Here is a 23,932-nt window from a genome sequence, read left to right as displayed (position 1 = left end):
TTGTGGTTTCCTATTACAAATCTGTAGCTGTTTTGTAAATAAAAACTGTAGGTAACAATAAATGTAACGTTTTAATACTTAAGTGTTGTGAGTTTTCATGTATGACGCGGATACTACTAATTAAAAATATAATTGTTGATATATTTTGTGGGGGTAGGGGGTAGGTAAACCAATCCCTGTACCTGGTGTGGCCTGTAACACGGGCAAAAAATTAAACTGTAGGCTGTAGGTACTCCCCAAATTCACCAACATTTCTTCTGTGACTTTTAAAAATAACTTCTGTTTTACTTTTTTTTTTTTTTCGATTTTTAAATCATTTATTTACATACAATATATATACAGTGGTAATTTGTTTTACTTTTTAGTTTATTTTAAGACGCAATGAATTGCGAATTTTATTATGTTTAAGGCGTGACAAGCAACGTCAATTACAATGATAATGGCGTACGATGTTGTAATTGGCGTGGCGTATTTAAATTTGGACATTGTTACGATATTTTTACACCGAAAAACAAGCTCTTTCGATCCTAATAGGAGACAAAAGGTGGCCAAATATTTTTTGAATATTTCCATTCCGTTACCATTTTTTTATAGGAACGGAAGGAATGAAAAACTTATGGAAAAATTGGGACGATTTTTTCTTCTATTAGGACCGAAAAAAGAATTAACATAAAAGTACCAAAATCTAAAAAAGTGCAGTGTAGGTACAACTTTCAGAACAGTAGACATAACAGACATTTAGTATTTATAATATTATAGGGATTGTTTTGTGTATTAGCGCATTCAATAAGTGACCTAATGCATACAGTTAAAACTAATTTCATTTAAAATTAAATCAAATTGAATCTAGATACAAACGAAATATGTAAAAATAACTACCTACTAAAATCCGTCCCGGGCTGCCCCCGACGCAAAGGTGCCCATCACACTCGATGCGTTGCCGTATTGAATCTAAAGTGCGCTGCGTTTTAGATTAGCATTAGTACAAGCGAGTGTTTGGGTACGTATCTAAAATAAATTATCTGTACTTTATTGTTCCATGATATAAGTACTCGTAATCGTCGTTTATTCATCAACTTCCTTTTCTACAGGATTCCCACAAACACATCGGATTGATAAGATAGGTATCAATCCAAGCAATTAATCAGTGACATATATTATCTTCATCAGATATCTGTGGTTACTTCAGTAATGTATTATCTGTGTGGTATCCATTTCCATAAAAACTACTTTGTTGTGTTTGAATAAAGTATAATATTAGAAAAAACACGAAAAACTCATTAGTGGCATAGGAGAAATAATCAGTCGTTTTGTAATTCCTCGTCATAATAGCTGTCGAATAGCAGTTGAAATTGATTTTAATAGTGGTATTTGTGTTTATTAATATGATGTGAAACGGTTTCAGAATTTGTGCTAATTGTAAATGTAATGATTAGTTTGTTCAGTGACCAAAATCACATATTGCATTTCGTAAGTACAATTGTGTTGTTACATACTTTCATTGGTATTTAATTAGGTAGGTATTTGTGTTGTGATATATTTGTTTTCAAAAATGAGATGCGTTTTGCAGAACGTTATATTGATATTTCCACTAGGTACATCATATTAATAGGAAGTGATTTTAATCATAATATCCGTATTCATTATTCTGTTATTATTACAATGAAGCTGCGTTCGAAGTCTCTCAACTTGAAGGCATAAAATTATGATATTGTAATGAGGTGTCTGTTAAAGAGAAACAAGCACTGTTTGTTGTTTAACATTTTACTTAATATAGGTAGAAATTCTAACAGATTATAAAAATAATATTATTATAATGAAATAGATAGTGCATATAATTTATTAAAGAAAACAGTAGTAACAAAATAAATAAACTAAGCATTAAAATTAAAACTAAAACTAAACTATCCATATTTTCAAATAAAAAATGGGAGCTAGCTCGGCGCCGGATGGTAGGGTGCCCAGAAGGCTGGTGGCATTGCCGCGCTGAATGGCAATGCCAATTCGCTGGGCAAGGAAGTAACCAGCCCTCTGGTTACCCATTGCATCATTGAGACGCTTCGCTAGCTCCCTAAATATGGAATGTGCTCCGGGTCTCCAAGGCCCGAAGGTCTCCACCCCAAAAGATAGTTATAAAGGAAACCTTAGATAGCTACATTCAATTTGAATGTTGACGATAGTGGTTGTACGTGAATACCACTGGTAATATGAAATATCATGTAAAACAAAGGCGAAGAAAGACATTGCGCATTGTGGTAGCAAAGGGATTGTAGTCCAACAAGTCTGCTTTTAAAGTACCTACCTATAAATAAATATTGTTTCGTGAGTAAGCATGCATGCAGGTTGAATATGCTTGGACAACTTAACCATAAGATCTTACCTGTTACCATATTGTAGCAAATAAAGATATTTAGATTAAGATTTAGATTTAGATTTAAGTACTTATTTATATTTTTGAGTAGAAGTAAAGTACAATTTGCACATTCAAATATAACATTTAATGGTACTACTAAACTAAATTAATAACTAGCTTAAATCTAAAATAGGCCCTTGAGGCATTGTACCAAGGATGCTGGCGGCATTTCCTCGCTGTATCGCAATGCTGATACGTTGTGCGAGGTAGCCGCCAGCTCTTAGGTCACCAGTTACGTCAACCAGACGCTTCGCGATTTCTGCGAACAAGTACCACTGTATATATATTGTATGTAAGTAAATGATTATGCATCAAAAAAAAAAAAACATTTAATTCCAATCGAAGCTAGTATCCGCACCAACCTACCATAAAAATATCATACAATGGACCTTTTATCTCTGAAAATTATGTATTATGCGATTGTGAGACGTTGTCTGTTCATTTGTCGTCTGGGTATGTACGCGTTGGCACCAAACATTCTCTGTAAACACATTTGAAACTGTATTGTTTGCTTTATCTTTAGAACGTGGTTTAGCTATAATCGTTTGTATCAACTAGTTTGTGTTAATGAGTATTCGTATTATGGAACAATTTATTGGAGAGTCAAACTTACCTATACCGAAATGTATGAAAGACAAATTACGTAAGAAAGTGGTGTATGAAAGAGTCAGTTTGTAATATAAAAGCCACATGCAGTTATTCGACTATTTATATTAGGTTTTTGGCAAAAAATTAATTTTTAATACAAGCTTTTATCGCTGATGTAATACATTCTGATTCTGATTCTAGTTCATAAGAACAACCAAGAACCACTGAAATTATTATTTCATTAATTTCAATCCTTACAGCATTTTATAGTTAAACTTTACTAAACGCAAATTATTTAAGAATAAATTAAGTTGGTGCCAACGGAACCAAGAAATTATTAAAATGGACATTATAGCATCCCATAGGTCGGCAGGAAATTTCGCTCAGTTCTGGAAGGATACTAATAAACTAAGCTATAAACAAAGCAGACCATTATCAGTAAATGGAATTCAAAATGAAAAAGATATAGCAAATTTGTTTATTAAGCAATTTAAAGTCGATAACTCACTTCAAAACTCGCCGAGATCTCACTTGTTCGACAAAACACGGGACCGTGGTGACCCGTCGACTGGTTCCGAGTTATTTATTACGCAAGATATGATATGGCATTGTGTTAGAAAAATGAAACGCGGAAAGTCGCCGGGCCACGACGGTCTAAGCATTGAGCACATTTTGTATGGGGGCCCATTATTGCATGTTAAGATGGCGCAATTATTTAATTTGTGTTTAACGCATGGCTACCTACCTGATGAATTTATGACTACGAGTGTGGTTCCCATTGTTAAAAATAGGACTGGCGATCTTAGTGACCCGTCCAACTACAGACCTATCTCGTTAGCTACCGTGTTCTCAAAAGTTCTTGAAAGATTAATTAACCCGATACTGACCAAACACATACGTTTACACGATGCACAGTTTGGGTTCCGTCCGGGTCTCTCAACAGATATGGCTATATTCTGTCTTAAAAACGTCGTAAACCGATATCTTAAGAAAAGGACGTCGGTTTACGGCTGTTTTCTGGATCTAAGCCGTGCTTTTGATACTATTGACTATAATTTATTATGGGACAAAGTATCAAAAGCAGGTGTACCGAGTAAAATAACCAGTCTGTTGAGATACTGGTACGGGAACCAGATGAATAGCGTCAGATGGGGAAATGCCAATTCGGACCCGTATAAGTTGCAATGCGGAGTTAGACAGGGTGGACTGACATCGCCATTGCTGTTTAACCTTTACATGAATGACCTGATAGAGGAGCTCAGCAGCGCCACCGTCGGGTGTCATGTCGCGGGCGTATGCGCCAACAACTTTAGCTACGCGGACGATATGGTGCTGTTGAGCCCCTCTATCACGGGTCTTAGATTACTAGTATCGATATGTGAGCGTTATGCTGCAACTCATGGACTAAAATATAATGTAAAAAAATCAGAATTAATTGTTTTTAAATATGATAAGGGCCCAGATAACGTTCCACCCGTTAGGCTAAACGGGACAGAATTAAAAATTGTTAATAGTTTTAAGTATCTGGGACACGTTTTGACAGACAGACTAAAAGACGATGACGATCTCGAAAGACAGCGGCGGGCCATAGCGATGAGAAGCAACATGTTGGCGCGTCGGTTTGCTCACTGTTCTGACCAAGCCAAAATTACTCTGTTCAAGGCATACTGTCAGGCGTTCTACACTAGTCAGCTGTGGTACCATTTCACGAAACGATCGTTCAACAGACTCCGAGTACAGTACAACAACGCGTTTCGTGCAATGTTACGGCTACCGTGGCGGTGTAGTGCGTCTGGTATGTTCGCCGAGAACAGAGTAGATGACTTTTACGCTATAATGCGTAAAAGGCACTGGTCGTTTGTCGGGAGAGTGAGTGAATCGACGAACAGCATTGTTAATGTAGTGTACATAACCTGCTACTGTATGAGCAAGATTTCCGCTGCACCTCTATAATTAGTACCTACTTTTTTAGTTGTAGTATATAGCTTTAATTTTAATTTAATATTGTAATATAATAGTACTTAATGAAATGTAATGGGTTTATACCTTAATAAATAACATTTTTATTTATTATTATTATTATTTTATTAAAACAAATTTTATTTAAGGTCCGGTTAAACATGAACAATGATTCCTTACGTCAAAGAAGCCGATGAAGCCAACGATGAGAAGGATATAGAAGAAGTTGACATTAATAATCTTTATAAAGATGAGAAGGAAACACGTATGTATTCAATTGGTTACATTACTTTTTAATTTTATAGGTAGTTACTTACATATATGTACTTAGAGTGGTTGCTTAACATATTTATAATTTCAGACTATGACTGGTATGATCAAATTCTTCTTAACAGACCGCTAAAAGTGATAATTGTGACCTTGCTACTGGCAATTGTAGCACCAGTACTGATCTATCACTTGCTGTTTTTCTCGAGTATAGAGCACGCTCCAAACGACGGATTCTCAACGGGGTCTTGCGTTGTGCCAAGAGCTTCTCGACTACCATGCGGCTTGGGTAATGTCACTCAGGACGAGTGCCACTCACTATGCTGTTACGATTTAAATAGCCATGTATGCTTCCACCGATATCCTTCAAGATTCTCCTATATAATCGACCTCAATATATGGGAAGAATGGTCAGAAGATGTGATCATGCGCCCTAGAGTTGCGAACGTACCGTTTTCATCTCAAAATAGCATACCTAAGCTCAGGTTATCAATCGACGAAGTATCGCCTTCACATATGTCTTTATTATTTTATAATGCAGAAATAATGTCGCATGAGGGTAATAGAATTGAGCACAAGAACTATACTCATCATGTGGATTCACCTGAAATGACCGTCACTGTGGAGGGGTCTCAAGGTTTGATATTTAGCACGATAAGAGGCCCCTTTATAGCCTCAAATGATATATGGGAAATAGCTTTCAAGTTAACCAACGAAACTATGTACGGTCTCGGAGAATTGCCCTTGACAGCGGGCACAGTAAAGGTCCTTTACCGGCACAAAGGTGACTTCAGTACTATTCCTTTAATATATGCTAAAGTGAATGACTCGTATCACGGACTCCTGATCGATTCTGACGCCCCGACGGAAGTGTTTGTGCATGAAGAAAATCAGATTGTGTTACGCAGCATCACGAATGAGCGATTAAAGTTGCATGTGTTTGTCGGACCTAAACCTAGTGACGTAATGCGTGACGCAATGAACATTATTGGGGCTAATGAACAATTAGAGTATTGGATGCTGGGTGCACATATTTGCAGGTATTTTTTTAATATCCTCCTAAGGCCCAGCCATACAAATGAAAAATGCAAATATTGCCACAGAAAATTAAACCTTTAGTGTAGGAAATAGAGTTGATTTTGCGTTGTTTAAAAACTGAACGAAACAAAGCAAAAGCAACTGTGTTCCAATCGAATATGATTTAAATTTCATTGAACTGAATAAGTACTACCTTGGGGTTAGGAGGATATTACTGAAAAATTGTCAATGATTTGTCCAGATCTTAACGTTGATACAATCCACACATATGCAGTATGGACACATATTAAATAACTGTTAGAAGAAATTGACAGGATAGGTTTACGATCTGTCAACAAGTCTACTCCAGTAAGTTTAGATATTTTTAAATTAAAATATCTTTAAAACAAAATAAAGGTTATTAACCTATCCTGTCAATTTCTTCTTCTTCTTCGTATACCTATAGGTATACGAGTAAAATGATTTGCAGGAGCAGTCACAAGCCCGATATATCTAAGTTAAAACAAGCATTCCTTGGTTTAAAGCCTTATATTCCATAAATGAATTATTAGTAGATTGTTAACCAAGGGATGAAATAGTACCTTGATAGGTACAACCCGAGTTAAACACTCTACTTTTCATTTCGATTACGAGGAAAGTAAAATACATGTGCATTAAAAAAAACACGGCTAAGTATAAACTTGTGATCAGGTGAGATTGTGGACAAATGTTTACCTTTTTCCAAAAAAAAAAAACTTCAGTTGTATTTCTTGAGGGTACTTTCAATTCAAAATTTAGTTAAACTTATCGTTATTTATGGAATGGGGAGTTAATTATCATGAACCTTAGGTGGGTTGGAAATTAAATTCCTTGACTGTACCTACTCTATCATTGTCCTCGGAAATAAAATCCTTTTTTTAATCTTGTATAAAAAACAGAACAATATTTCCAGTGAATCTCCAAAGAGTGCAGAAGATGCTTTAACGGACTTGAAAGAATTTATGAGCTCAGCAGCTAGCGAAAGTCTTCCATTCGACAGTCACTGTGGCTCGGCGCCCATAGTGTTTGATTCTAACTGTGAAGAGGACCAGCTCATTGAAGAGGCAGCTGCTGTCATAAAGACAGCTGGAAAACGATATGTGCCGCAAGTATCTCCTTATGTAAGTACACAATTTACCGTAATATTGAATAAATATTGACGAAAAATAACAACCTACCTACTTATGAAAATGAAACAAACCACTGGAATTAATTTTTACATACCTAATTAATAGGTACCTAACTAAATAAATAAATATTTGTACCACAAAAGTTATTTGGGCAGCCAAGGGTTTCGATAAAAAATAACCCTACTCAAATCATCTCTTACGTTGAATGAGGGCTATGACATTTCATTTTTGAATGTCACATAAAATGTTTCGGAAGTTTCGTGATTTTTTCTTCCATTTGTGGAAATAGAAAATTGAAACACAGAATATTGCTAAAATTTTCTTTAACTTCCTTTTGCCCAATCTAACCTCTTCAAATAAATTAATGATTATCTTTAATTGTACTATTCGAAAAAATACTGGCATAATATGGCATTGAAAAATATGTATTTTCTTGTTCATCTATTGTAGGTACTTATTAAAACGGTTGATAGCATAGTAGTATAGTAGCATGAAGACATCGTGGCATCAAAGTTCACGTTTATCCTGCGCCGTGCGTTGTAAATAGACGCTTGCATTTTCCCCACCACGCGCGTTGGCATCAACGTGTAGGTATGCTAGCTACATATATTTATATTTCTGTTCCTCTCATTACAGATTCGATACCACCAAGTAAATGAAACAGATGAAAATGAAGCATCAGATGAAATTGAAATGAGAAGAACAGATAATGTAACATGTATAGATATAATATCAGAGCACAGACAATACATTCTCCACAGCGCATTTCAAGCAAATTTTACTTCAGATGTCTACGTGGGTTTAGTTGGTGAAGACACCTTTGTTTATCCAATGTTTGAAAACGCTTCTGTTGAATTCATGAACAGATTGTGGGCATACGAAGTCGAACTAGATGGAATTATTCTAGAAAACAATTGGCCGTTCGACGAGTCTCCGAAGAGCAACGAAACTGCGTTGTACTTGCCGTACTTCAGTAAGGTAATATTAGTTTGATATCTTAAGTTTATGTGTAAAGTATAGGTAGGTACTTATTTACAGGCATTGTTTTTATCCATTTTTTACATACTTGTACGTATTATTATGATTGCAGAAAAAAATATTTACAATAGTTTTATATTATAAATGTGTGAGTAAAAAAAATGTAATCTAATGTTCTATAGATTTTTAAGCCAGAGATAATTTAAGCCTAAATAATATTTCAGGACAATTCCAACAACGTATACTGACATCAGAATAATATTTAAATCAAGTTATTTAGTTATCGTGCATTTCGCTCGTATTTGTCCGTACATGTATAGGCGCAAGATAACTGAATAACATGATTCATATATCATTCTGATATCAGTGTACGTTCGAATTGGCCTGTTTATTTCGCTAGGAACTGAGCCACGTTGCGCGTTGGATGTTGTTATTTAATTTTAAACGAACTAATTTTCTTTACTGCTGTTGGTTCCTTCTGTGCAAGAGGTTGATTTTATTTCTTAGCTTTTTATTATTCTACTTATTAGACGTCCGTAGAATTTATTACTTTTCACCACACCAGCTCGGAAAGGCTTACTTTGCACTTCAAAAACTGATAGCAAAGTTGCATTTTATTCACATGTGAGGCAAAGTAATCAAATGCAAATTTTGAGTTGTTTTCTTATGTTTGCTGGTAGAATTGACTTTTAAATGATGATTTTGGATGATAAATATTTAAAAACATTTATTTGGATTTGATTTGGTTTCATTTTGTTTGATATTTTACATTAAATATTTGCTTCGGGTTGGTGTGGTGAAAAATGTTGTGTTTCACTCGGAGGCAAATTTTGTTTAACCCTCGTGCTTTGAAACCTTCGCAACGCTCAAGATTCCATTTTCGAACCACTCGCTACGCTCGTGGTTCAACTTTGGGATCTTTCGCTTGCTCGGGTATCAACATTGCTAATGTTAAACGAGCGGTTAAACAACAACTTTGCCCCCTTGTAAAACAAATAACTATTCCGCATCATTTCTAACAGGCGTACTGGATTTTAATAACAGGATGTGAATTAGATCTGGATTACTGATCTGTTAGTGTCAAAAGTGACGCTTTCGATTGGAGAAAAGTCACTTTTGACACTGACTGATCAGATCCATATTTAATTCTGATCTAATTCATATCCTGTCATAACAATCAAAATACGCCTGTAAGTTTTCTAAAGACTGTTCGGAAAGAGAAGAGTCGTGGAATGTATTGGGCCCCATACATTCCACGACTCTTCTCATTCCGCACAGACTAATTAATAGGTAAAGCTTTATAGTTTATACCCGCACTAAGTATTTAATCTAATAATATGATGCTAAATAGTGAGCGGGTAAAATGGAAGTAAAAATATTATCAATTTTTAATGTACAATTAATAAGTAGATGTAGGTAGTTTAAGTATTAGGTATTAGGTATGTCAAAAACTAAAATAAATATCCATTTTGTGTACATTTTTAGAACTTAGAACAAGTATTTGAAAATACTCCAAAATGGAATGCAGTATATTATAATGACACCAGTAAGTACTTCTATAAACACAACAAATACGGAAACCACGTTGTGTCCGCTTTCAAAAATCTGTTCGTTACTGAGGTCCCAATGTGGTCGACCAGCAATTGGATGGATGGGAATGTAAATATAAATAGGCAAAATATCCACGCGTCTTGGATGAACCTGAAAAAGGAACTGGTGGAAGCAGCTTTAGGAGGGATTTCCGGCCATTGGTTATGGTCTGTGCCAATTTGCGGTGACACGGACACCTTCGACTCTGAAACCCAGACTAGTTTGTGTGTCAAGTGGTACATGGCTGCAACATACATGCCTCTTATAAAAATCCATTCATCATCCGTCTCTACTCATCCGTTAGCTTTCACTGGGACTAATAAAAACTTAATGCTTGGAGCTTTAAAGAAACGCTTATCTTTGCTGCCGTATGTCTTCACGACGATGCAATCAGGACCGCTGTTGAGGCCAATGTTCTACCAGTTCCCATCTTCTGAGTATTTAAAAGACTTGACTACTCAGTACAGTGTTGGCGACGACTTGGTGATTGTACCGAATCTGTTGCCGAGCCAAACACATGTGCATTTTTGGATACCGCCGGGTGTGTGGTATGAGCTGTGGGGAGGTTTACAGATAAATGGAAATGAGGGGGATGTTGTCACAATGACCACCACGGAGGCGGACTTCTTAACTCTTATTCGCGGTGGAGCAGTCCTCATAATGCAAAAGGTAGGTACCTATTCAAAATTATCTGTTTATTTAATAATATACACATGATGCTGATTTCCTGGAAAATCAGCGAACATTATTAATATTTCCCAAACTATACTGTATATACTCACCCTAATTAAATACACTCACCCTTACATCTTAATACATCTTGGAAACCTGCGAATTTGTGCGAAAACACGAAACCTTATTTGTTTAACCCCAAATCCCAAACCACAATTGCATAACATACATATACGCAATAAACTTGTACAAGCAGTTCCCGCTGACCTCCATATTATTATGTTCAACAAAGGCCCTTACTCGATGTCCATTCGAATATACTCGTCACGCTATCGAATTAAATTTACACTAGAGGTTCAGGTGTTATTGAAGTCTTTAAGTTGGCGTTTTTACTCGCTCCTAAATCGTCTTTTGTGCCGCATACCGTATAAAATCGTATCGTTATTTAACTATTTGTGACATTATAATAAACTCATGACACCCGTAGAAAAAATCCTTAAAGTTTGTACAAACAAACAAAATATATGTATACATAATAATTTCTATTATATTTTCTAGGACGTCATGACCTCAGCCGAAGAAACCCGTTTGCGGGCAGATTTCTCTCTCACCATCGCCCTCGACTGTGTAACCAATCACACGACAGCAGAAACTTCTACAAGTATGGATTCAAATTGCCTAGCTACCGGTTCGCTGTACATCACAAGGCAGTTGTCTCTCGCCCTTCAAACAAATGAACGCCAATTAAACATTAAAGCCATCGGTGAAGATTTTGATGTAATGTGCGGAGACAACGCCAAAGTGGCACATGAAATTAAAGATATTAGCGTATACGGTCTAGACGATGAATATAATAATTATGATAACCACAGGCAAGTCTCAGTCAATATAAATTTGTGTGATCTTAAAGATGGCACGAATGATGAAATTCTGTATACTTATGTTTGAAATGCGTGGTGAATAGGTACGTTAATAAAGATCTATTATAAACTGCAAAATATGTTTTATTGTTAGTAAAGTTTGTTATAAAAGAAACATAAAAATATTAAAAGAGAAATAATGCTAAATTAAATAAAAATAGGTTTATACCTACACATATTTACAAGTAAAAAATGAAAACGGATGTAGGGTGCATTGCGCGCTGTATGGCGATCATGGCGATGCCAATTATTTAGAAAATAAAGTTGTGATTTACTATTAATTATATATTGTTCTTTTAAATTTAGCTTGAGATTCGGTAACTTATCAAATCGTCATGATGATCATCACGGGCTACCACTTGGATGAGACACTTACCTACTGGTTTATTCTTTTCTTAGTGGGTCAATAACTTTCGGGAAAACCAGCGTCTTCAAGTGGGGTTTACATTATGAAATTGGTGGCGTGAAATTGATTTCGTGACATTAGTTTTACCAACAGTTTCACGTGTAATTTAATATTTTGTTATGCATGCATTAATTTCATGAAAGAAAATAAATTTCTTTCGCATATATGGAAACTACTTTCCTGAAACTGATTTCAACATGCATAACACTAGATTCGTAATGTAAATCCCGCTTTACTGTAGACATTGGAAATGTAAACGGTTCGATACACATTTAACGCTTTCCAATATCGGAACTTTCCAGAACAATGTCGTATAATAAACATCACTTTTGGAGGTTCCCTTTGTGCCTCTTCAAGGTCAGCATTCGTGAGAACAAACGAAATAAGGAGGTACATTCTTACTTCGTCAGGATCGTTTTGTTTAAATTAAATTTTCTGCGTGTATTATTATAATAATACTAGCGACCTGCTCCGGCTTCGCACGTGTTACACAAAACCTTAACAAGTTATACTCCTAAACCGTCTTCAAAAATTACTCTATTGTTATGTGAAAGCTGCATGAAAATCCGTTAAATAATTTTCGAGTTTATCGCGAATATACATACACACGAACAGGTAAGATGTAGTGATAATATAAGGGGACATCTTACACAGATCAATCTTACCCAAACCAAGCAAAGCTTGTATTATGGGTGCTAGGCGACGATATACATAGGCACTTATATAGATAAGGTAAAGGGCCCCTGTTTCGGCAGGTTAAGGCTCTTGAGAGTGAGTTGAGAGTTTGTATATTTTTTTAAATATTACTAAGCATATCATTACCTTGAAAGCTTTTGAATAAGTTATATTAGTTCTTTGTTGATAATTTAATGTATAAACTGTAGGGTTTTAGTTGAAACTTTATTTTATATGAATTTTGTCGCGAACCTCTTATTTGGCTCCCATTTCGTGATACAAATTTAGGTCAGCTCCTAAGTTCGTGAATTCGTGTCCCCTGTTTCGGCATAAAGTTTTCTTAGAGTAATTGGTGATAATTTGCTGATAATCATTTATATTTAACGGTCTTACCTACTTACGAATAATTGTATGGTCAAATTAAAAATAATATTAAAAAAAAAAATAATTTGAGAGCTAGCTTAAAGTTTTTTGTACTCGTCGTCTTTAATGGTTGAATTAAGACTTTGTAAACCATATGGGTACTTTAATACGTGATTAAGAGCCAAACTATTTAAATAAATAAAATAAAAATTACAAATTAAAATAAATTAAAAAATAAAAATTATTTACAAAAAATAATTTACTAGAATATCTTATACGTTAAATATAAACATACACAAAAATAAATCAAATAAATTGAATAATAAATAAAATTGTGCTAGTAGTTAATATGAGAATATACGTGGAATATACCTTAAATTTTTTAACTCGGGTCACATTCAAACTCGTTTTATGAGAATTCTAGTGAAAAAAACATATACCGAATTTCGCTCATACGAAACTTCATGAAATACATTAATTGTTTACTAATTTATTTTTTTAATTATCTTCGTTGTTATATTTAAAAACAAGCACTCAAAATGTATCTAGAAAATCCTTGATTCGTTAGTGGCACGAAATAGGAGGCACGAGAGAGAGAAAAATAAAATGACCGCTATTTCGTGAGTCGATTTATTGCAATTTTAAGTTATTTCTATGCATATATTCAATCTTTTTTCTTATCAAATCAATTACTAAGGAACCCACAGAAACACTCCCAAAAACTTTTATTCGAATGGGTTTAGCTTTTTCTTCCTATAAGCTTAAGAATAAGAATAAGAATAATAAGAATAAGAAACCATTTATTGCAACACAAAAAGCACACTGGTTACATAATATAAAAGATTTACCAAAGAATTTGTGCGGCAAAAGGAACGGGCTCAGCATACGCCGCGTCAGTCATTTCATTAGAAATTGCCTGCGCAGCGCTGATTTTCAGTCCGTCCCCTTCACTGAACCACATTGTCATTTATACGGGTTAACAAGTGAGAGCGCGCACCTTACGCCTAAAAAAAGTGCACGCATACAACACAGCTGTTCGCGGCCCTCTGACAGTTTCGACCGTCGTATTACTCTCAGTTTAATTACTAAAATATTGGTTATTACTTTATTGAAGAGATTAAATAATACAGATTTTTTTCATATGTATAATTAGAATAAAAAATAATTGAATTCCTTATTATTTGCGCCAGAAACAAAACTAACGAAATAACGTACTAACACGAACTTGGGGCCGTTTACCTTAAATAAATACATACTTATACATATATAGAAAACACCCATGACTCAGGAACAAATGTTTGTGTTCATTACACAAATATTTCATTTTAAATACCGGAACCGTTTCTATTTGGACACTATGGTGTTAGTCAGTGCTAACCTACAGAAAGACTGAATTAAAGAAATACTATATAATTTTAACCATCATAAGTGTGATTTATTATTCTAGTTATTGTTTCTTATGATAGTTATGATTGAGCTCTCAAAGAAGCGCTGTGTGGATTGTGATAGACCTAGGTACCTGTCAATCTTGGCAAAGTTTTTATCATACCACTGGAATGGCAAACATATACCTAAAGATAAAGAGTAAAAGTATACGAACTTGTTGCGAAATTATTGAACTTTGACATCGCACAAGGTCGGGTCAAGGACCTTTCTTAAGGGCTGCTTGGATATTTTAATTACAGAGTAAAATTTAACCGTTACATTTCCACTCATGAGGTATAATATTTTGTAAGGTTTATCGAACTCATTGTAGAAACATCTTACAAACAATTAACTTGTAGTGAAAAAAGGTTTGGTGGCGTTATCTCTAAATTATAGGTTTGAATTGTAAAGACGTGCCTGAATCACAAAATAAACTTTAGGTAAGTAGGTATTTGTTGCTAGGTTGTATTTTAAGTTATGCTTAAGATACTTGAAATGTAATGTTCCGTTGAGTACTAAGTATACCGATCAGCCTGATGCTTTGTCACTATGTATGTACTTATTGTGTATTTTATTTAGGCTTATTATTAACCGGGCAACTAAAATATTAAACAGGAACTTTCATTGGGCATATAATAATATAATGTGGCTGTGCATTAATATTTTAGCGCCAAAAAAATATATTAGCCTCAAATATAAGCATCATATTATTAAAAAAACTGGCAGCAAAATCAAGCCACCCAGAAAAATTATAGGGAACTTAAAGTGATAGGTTGGCGACTAAAATAATAAATTGGCAACTAATATTGTAAAGCGATCATAAAGTTTAGTTGTCATCTAGTTGTTCACTCCTAAGTAATCAACTATAGTGTCTAACTGAGCATGTCGTTTCAGCTAGGTAGTATTTAACACGAAAGCAGTAAAATTTAATTAATATTGGTCACTTTTTACACAAAACACCTCAAATTAATTAACCAATACGTAATGGTCAGTATACTTATAGTCGGAATTTCTAATCATGACACGCCTAATGGCCATTATACCATTAGATCTTTAAATATTAAATTACTAATTTCAATAGTTACCACTGTGTTCTGCTAGAGTCAACAGATTGGTGCGACGACGAGCAAAGCGAGGAGGAGCGTGTTAGGTTGACCGTGTAGTTAATGACCAAACAAAATATTTTAAAAGAACTTCATTTTTGAATTAATAGATAGCCGTTTTCTTTTTAAAATGTGCTTCATAAATGGTCTCCAATATAATAATTCAGTTGCCCAATAAATACTTGGTACCTGCCTAAAAATAATCAAAAGCTGTAACGGCATTAAAATACAACTCATATTGATATATTTTAAGGCTCCGTTTTTGTTGCCAAACTATTAATTTTAGTACCCATTTCTATTTTTTTAAACTACCCAAATTCTATTAATTAGTTGACCGGTTAAATGCGTGCCTTTTATTTATGCAGGTGACCGCTCTCTAACCGCATTGCTTGCCTAGAGAACTTGGCTTCAGTGGACGAAATCAACGACGGGCTAGTGGAGACTGTCCACACAGTAGGGTCTTAGTTTTTTTAGACCCCGCCGTAAAGATAGACCTCAGAAATTGACCGAGCAAACCTTAAACCTCATGGCTGAACGACGCTCGCTACAGTTGCACTCTCCCGATGACGCGGAGTCATATAGGCAGCTCAATAGACGTATATCTAAGTCCTTGCGACATGATCTGCGTCTCTTTAATACTAACCGTATATATAAAGTCCACGTCACGTCAGGCGCAAACTGTTTGTATAATATACAAGTGCGCCAACAGAAGTCAAGCTGATTGAGTTGTAAATGTGGGTCAGAAAATATCGAGGGAGTTGGCCCTTGACCGGCTACACGTCCGATTTGGGTTAATCACCGGCCACAATCGCGTATGTCTTACTTTCACTCCAAGGATCAAAGCGGGGCTTAACCAAAACGATTTAATTTGGCCGGCACAGCTTGACCGTTATTGAAATTTTGGGTGAGGGAGCGCAAGAGGGAATTTTTGTTGCTCGAGCGCATCAGATTAAGATATCGTGACTACTTTGAATAAAAATCGTATCTTGTTTTGTCATTCAAACGAAGAATGTGGTAACTGTAGGTATGTATGGGATGCATACAGAGTTACTGCGTTCTAACTTTGAGTAGCAGTGCGAGATACGAGATTTTTTCAAAGTAGTGACGATATGTATGGTATCTTGCTACGCCGTTGAGTCTACCTTAACTACTTTTAGCCGTCTATGTTGATTGTTGATCCTCCATTGGTAGGGGGTTCAAGAAATCGTTAAGCAGATTGTGAATTTGGTCACCTTAGTCCAAATTAATGCTATAATTGTGCTATTACTAAATCCGACAATTATTTGTTTGCGTTTCCTTAATCTGACGCTTACTAGTCGGGCGACGAATTTATGATAGTCACATTAAGGAAATGCATACAAACAATTGTCAGATTAAGTTGCTTATAGAAAAATTATAGCATTAACTTGGACCAAAATGACGAAATCTACAATCTACTTAACGATTTTTTTAACCCTCCACCAACCCCCCGAAATTAAGCTCAATCCCCCTGCTCGCTGAAAAAGAAAATTTTACATAGCCTTTTTTCCCTCCTATTATCTAATCTTTAGATTCCAATAGGTCTCTACGACGCTCGAGCAACTACACATTTAGCATCGCCAGCTCCCCAGCTATTTTTTATTCTTTATTCTTTATTAAACTTTTCTTGGTATGAATGAGGATAATCGTAAAAGCAACCATGTCGGCGCGAGTCGGATCGAGTTTGCAAATCACGTTAATGCAGATTATGTTAAACGTAGGCAGAATTTATGTGCGGTTTATGCTCGAACTTTGACATATATCAAGCAATAAATGTAATATTGGTTTTCATACCACATCGTATGTAAGCATATTTCCACACGCAAACATTAATCTGTTTATGCCTACAACTTCGTGTGGGTGGGACGATGATGATGGATAAAAACTATTCCATGTCATTCCTTAGCCTCAAACGATTTAGATTTATCTCCGTACCAAATTTCATCTAAATCTGTTCAGCGGTTTAAGCATGAAGAGGTTACAGACTAAGAAGATAAATTAATTAGTAGGGATGTTTTTATTGTAAATGTTTTCAAATTGAAATTGAAGTTAGTCAACCGTGTAAGTAAACGTGACCGTACATTGATTGATACATGAATCACTGTAACGTCCAGTGCCGACCTAAAAACCACAATTACTTATAAGTTTGATATTGTCTTTTTAATTATTGTTAATTGTTACCAATTGTATTGTTTTCATAATTATTATTTTTGAAGTGAAAACTTATTTAGCGGCGCTGAGCACTTTTTGAGGTGGGGAAAAAATGATAAACTCGAGACAGCGTAACGCGTAACGCGCTGACGTCATGTGTGATGTTATGTGTTATGTTATGACGATGTTATTCACCAAAGAACTTTAGTCATAACGTATCATAATCAGCGGGCTCAGCATGGTTCCATTTTTATCGACTATCACTATGTCCGTCACTTTCGCACTTACATACTTGTTAGAACGTGACAGGCATGGTGACAAATGATAAAAATGCGACCGTGCTACTAGGGCAGGTCAATTATTTAAAACTGGACTTTTATATTAAGCACTAAAGCTCAATGTTCTAATCTTGTACGGGCTGAAATACGAGGATCTCACAGTTACATTCTAACTGTATATCACTCCAATACAATTCAATAAAGCTACATCTTGATGAAATCGCTAGTAAAAGTGAACTCTAGTACTGGTGAATAAAACTCAAAATATCATGACCAAATATATTTAGATGCGAGGTCTGCAAGGTAACTTTACAATTTCTATTCAAATTTTAAACAAGTAACGCTACAAATTTAAGCTCACTGGCCAGCAATTTCGGAACTAAAGTTTTTCAATAGAAAGGAGGATGGGTCAATTATACCTACATAGTGCTGCAGACATTTTGGACTAGTCATTGAGTTTTGACTTTCTGTCGGCACTCCCGGAGTGCAACCCGTTGTTTTTTTGTTTTAATTAATGGTTGTAATATGTATCTACTTATATTTTGTATGACTTGTCAAAAGTGCTTATTAGTTCATTATTAAGCCTACGTGAATAAATTATTTTTGAAGTTTAAAGTTTAGGAAGGTATTAAAACGATTTCCAGCTTGCTGGGAATTAATTCCTCAATACGCTGTTTTTGGATCTAATTTGGTTGGCCTATCAATAAAAGATGCATGTAATATTTTTAACTGCATATATTATTTATTAAAACACTTAAAAATAATAAAGGATTAGGTATTTACAGTTAAAATATATTTTAACATGAATTCCATACAAAATATGCTTTAAACTTTATAAATTAATTTCACTTCACAGAGCGGATTATGGAGTTTATAATTAGTGAAGAAACGTAACCATCTGAAAGCAACAAGGTTGATTACCTCAAGAACTGGAAAACCATTACTATTTGACACTTGGATTCTTAGCAGCTCTTCTAAATTGGAGGTCAAAGAATGAAGGCAACATTGAGGCACGAAAAACAATAGGCATAACAAGAATATTATGCTTGTAGTGATATTTCCTTATTAAAATTCATGGCTACGTCAAAATTTGCACGAGTAGAAGCTTATCATGCTTAATCAGGGGGTGTAGGGGAGGCACGGGACCACTGGCACCTCCTTGTAAATCATCCTGATTTATATGGGGGTGCCCGAGCCTCCCGACTGCCCAATGGTCTTCTACCTCCCCTAAGTGTAACCAAGGTGACAATCCTTATTAAAATTCATGGTTAACTACCTCAAAATACACGAGTAATGTAACCAAGGTGACAATCCTAAAGCAAATAATGTATGGAAATTACCAAGCGTGACTTTCTATTTTTATTCACTTCTGTATTATTCCGATATATGTTACATTCAGTTATGATACAGCTCCGGAAGTTTATAAGAAATTATCACCACTAGCTGTTGCTCATTTCGAAAAATACATCATTGGAAATTATTAGGTATATTCCAGCATTTTTCTTTTAATAGGTAATAATGATATTGGAACATAAAGTGGTATTTTTTAATGTAATAATACTTAGCCTCTTAAAAACTAAGGTACCAAGGTAAGGTGCCATATTTGTGTCACAGGTACAAAATACATTTAGCTAATACGGTGTAGGTACATATCAATAATCTCGTTGCTGCGTTGTTCAGTTAAAGAATAAATATAGCCAATTTCAGTGAATCGATCCATTTTATTAAGTTTATATAAAAATTTGGATCGGGCTGGGCCGGCCACGTCTATCGCATGCATCCGGATAGGTGTGCTAACATAGCCACCAAGTGGATCCCGGTAAAGAAGCGTGGGCGGGGTAGAAGCGTGGGCGAGGTAGGCCCAGGAGGAGATGGCGAAATGACTTTGACACCTTCCTTTACAACTGGGCGGAGGAAGCATAAAATCGGGAGTTATGGAGAACCAAGGGAGAGCCTTTGCCCAGCAGTGGGACACTCAAATAGGCTAAGAAAATAAAAATAGAAATTAATTAGCCATTTACCACCCTTTGCTTCTTTTTTTTATTAAGTACCTATACGATTCCTATAAATTACCTAATCCATTAGCGCCTACACCCACTTTTGGGAACCCATGATTTTTTTAAATGCTGTTAGGTAGAGTTACAGTAGAAAATCTAATTAAACGCCGTTACCCAGGTGTATCCAAGTAGGTACAATGGGCGCTAATAGGTTAACTTCGTTGACGATAGACGCATAACAAGATTACCGATGTGTTAGCAACGTAAAACTTAATTAATAACATTAATTTAGTTTTATAAAATGTTATACAAAAACATAATAAGGCGTGATGAAAATTAAAACTTAAGGGACTAGAAAAGACTAGACAAAGTTGATACAAAATTAGGTACCGATTATAAAATAGAAATATGTATTACAACATGACCCCAATGATATTATCGTCATGCCAATTAACGAATAAAGTGAAAATATATACCTAATATAAATATTAGGTAAGTACCTACTGAAAAATTACTAACCTAATATTACTTGCACCTACTTATGTCAACAAATTAAATTTGTAAGTATATAATTCTAATAAGAAAAGATGGTAACATGTTTGACTAAAAATATATTAAGCGATTAACGTTTTTGACAATTTTAGACGCAGGTTTTAGAAATGACTTATACATCTGTTTATAAAGCTGAAAGGATAATAAGATTACGGGTCCCTTTTTTCCAAATATCTTTTTTACGTTGGAATTACACGTTGTTTAAATAAATTAACGAGACAAACCCTTATCTTCTACGAATTATACTTAAATTTTTAACTAGTATTTGGTAAACACAAACTTAGAAATACAATTATGTACATCAATAACAGTATACAACAAATACAAATATTCTTTCATTCTAAAAAAATAATATGTCATTTCGTTAGTTTCTCTAGGCACAGGCGAGGCTTGAAATTTAGTTTGACAACCAATTTTGGGATACAAATAATATTCAACTTTTTCTAAATAATCCACATGTCAAATACACGTAGAACAATAATTTACGCATTTTAACTTATTACTTATAGTTCGTTTTTTCAGCATTAGAAAAAAGTTAAACAATCTTGACGTGCCTTTTTATTGAAAAACACTTTTGAAAAATATGTAACAATTATGAATCATATTATACAATTATTAACATTCTTTTGCTTTCATAAGTAATCTAGATTTTTAAAAAGCGTTTTTTAATTAAAAGACACGTCAAGATCGCGTAGTCTTTTTCTAATGAAAAAAAAACGAACTATAGTACCTACTCGTAATAGGGTATTTGACTGTATATAAAATAAATTATTTTACACCATGCATGAAATAAAGCACCAGAAGACTAATAGAGAAACGTAGACAGCAGTTATTTTAAGACACAATTTCTATTTTAAAACCCGTATAAAACTATAAAGAGTAGGTAATTTGATTGTGACGTCACATGCTAGTGTTTCATATAAATTCTATAGTAGCAAAATCGTTTTGACAATTCGAAAAAAGAAACTGATTTGACTAGTAGTCAAATACCCTATAGTGTACACATTGTAAGAACAGTTACTATTCTCTCATTATCTACCTACTTATTGGACAGTGCAAATTTTCTTTTTAGATTGTTGGAGACTGCCAGTTGGCTATATTCCTCTGCAGACGCTCGCGTGATATAATAGTTTAAAAGCAAGCCCAATGACTAATGAGTCGACATCAACAATGTAAACAAGCTTTTGAGTATTTTAGATTATATTTAAAAGTTTTTTTTATCATTATTACTTGGACATAATTGCCTTTTAAATACGCACTTGAAAAGTCTACATTGAATAAATGTTTGTATTCTTGAATTTGTAATTACAATTAATGATCAGAATTTCAGAGCCTTTGAAAGTTTATAACCCTCTTAGAATAGTGAGAAAATGTTTTGAGCTTCTCAAGTAGCGCGAGATAATATTACTTGCCTCACTAATTGAAATCTGACGAGGCACTGTGCAACAAGATCTATTTTTATATTATATCACCTTTAGTTAGTCGGTAACATAAAAGCGTATAAAATTCTTATAAGGCACATCAATCAACACAGAAACTTAGCGCGTATCTTTTTTACCATGTATCGTCTTTTATATATTTTTTTAATTAGGTACTTATAAAATCTAATCTCACTTCATATTTGTATTGGTGTGAGAGGAAAGTGGGGTAAATATGACATTAAGTAATTCCGGACACTAGAATATCTGACGGCTATTAACCCTTCGCGATCCGCGTCTCGCGACGTCGGTTTGAATAGAGGTATCCAGATAGATGGCCGAGGAGCCATCTAGAGTTAGTGGACAGTTGTTATGATGACATTGTCTACTGTCATTCCGACAGGAGGAGTGTGAAGGTAAGATTATTAGAAGTTTTTGTTTGTTAATTCTTATCGTTTTCTTTTAACAATAGCTATTAACATGAAACGACGTGTGTCTGCGCTTAAGATTTGTTTTAAATTTCTTTGAATATGGGTTTTCAGGCTATTTGCAGACAGTTGTTAGTTGTTATTGTTACTTGGTAATGTTTGGCGTCCGCAATCACCTAAAGTACTTAGGTAATTGCGGACAATCCAACTTGGAATAATTCATTTTATTAAAACTGTACAGGGAGTTTTTTTCTATATGTGTGATACTTAAAATAGGTCGTCGGCATTTATTCCAAAGCGATCTATTATCATCCCAAAGGATGTCCGTATTTTTCAAACGTCATTGAGTAATCCCGGACGATTGGTGACGAATTAATATTAATGATAGTTTTGTAGAGGAATGTCCAAAGTTTAGTAATAAAGGAAATGATTTTATTTATTTATTGTGGATTTGAGTGAGTGTCCGCAATTCCCCACTCTCCCCACCACTTAAAATCTGTTACGTAAAACCGGTGGTACTATTTTTCACAAAGTATATTTAACTTCAACGAGTGAGTAAAAAAAACAATTTTATCCTTTTGTATACATCTCTTTTGGGAGCGATCATACTAGTAGCCTCGTAAGGCTCAATGTACATTTTATGTACATATTCGTTGCAATAAAATTTCTTTTGTTTTATTGCTTTTTGAAACAAATGAAACTCATCGCAATTAATTACATAACAAGGTTTACATTAAAAAACTAATTTTTTGTATGGTGGGACTCAAGGCTCGGAACCGGTTTTTTCTTCAGATATAAAACACCGGTATTATTACGTTCTTTTTCATTCTTTGGTTAATTATTTTATTTTTAACACATTCAACACCAAGAACCCGACTGTCGGGTACACTGTTCGTAGCGACTACGCGCTACATACGACGAAACCGTGGCTACGCGCTACGAGCGTAACCCGTAGCACTTAGTGGTATTGAATGTGTTAATGGGACAATCTAATAATACGAAGTTGTTACATAAAATACATGATACAGTCCTACGTAAAGAGCATAAAATAATTAAAAATATTGGGCTATTTCGGATTAAAAAAAAAAACGGTTTCGAGCCTGGGACTTACGAGGCTATAGCTAGGAAAATGTATATAGTTTTACGTAACGTATGTACAATTGTATATGCTTTATTGTACATGCATATGGAAAAAACATAGTTACAGAGTTAATTAACTGCAACAACGGCGAATTTATCCCTGTATTTTTAGTATGTAAATGACTGAAAAACAATCTATTCGCAATATGCAACATACAAGGTGTCATTAGGAAATAACTAACTGGCGGCAAATGTGTGGAAATATTTATGGAACTGGGTCAGCGGGTCAGCACCATTTAGTGCAACTATCACAGTTACTAATCCGTGTATAAAGTATGGCTCACGCTAGAACGGCCCGGGTCCGGGTCGAAGCTTCTGCCATGTTTTCTATGACAGGTGATCGGTGATCACGTGATGCTTTCTATAGAAAACTGAAGTATCGAACGCCACACCCGGCCAGGTGAG

General features: G+C 34.8%; 1 protein-coding gene across 1 annotated transcript; it reads left to right on the top strand.

Annotated features, from left to right (window-relative positions):
- The first annotated feature begins 1,322 nt into the window (after positions 1–1,322).
- LOC134798785 (alpha-glucosidase 2-like) lies at positions 1,323–11,638 on the top strand. The gene is made up of 7 exons (XM_063771159.1): positions 1,323–1,470; positions 5,110–5,225; positions 5,322–6,267; positions 7,197–7,404; positions 8,050–8,391; positions 9,877–10,650; positions 11,212–11,638. The coding sequence occupies exons 2-7, from the start codon at positions 5,129–5,131 to the stop codon at positions 11,599–11,601; spliced, it is 2,757 nt and encodes a 918-aa protein (XP_063627229.1). The 5' UTR covers positions 1,323–1,470; positions 5,110–5,128; the 3' UTR covers positions 11,602–11,638.
- Positions 11,639–23,932: the final 12,294 nt, after the last annotated feature.

Source organism: Cydia splendana, chromosome 17, assembly GCF_910591565.1.
Source record: "Cydia splendana chromosome 17, ilCydSple1.2, whole genome shotgun sequence".
In the NCBI taxonomy this organism is placed as follows: Eukaryota; Metazoa; Arthropoda; class Insecta; order Lepidoptera; family Tortricidae; genus Cydia; species Cydia splendana.
The sequence above is the reverse complement of the archived record's forward strand: the minus strand, read 5'-3'. Positions and strand labels throughout refer to the sequence as shown.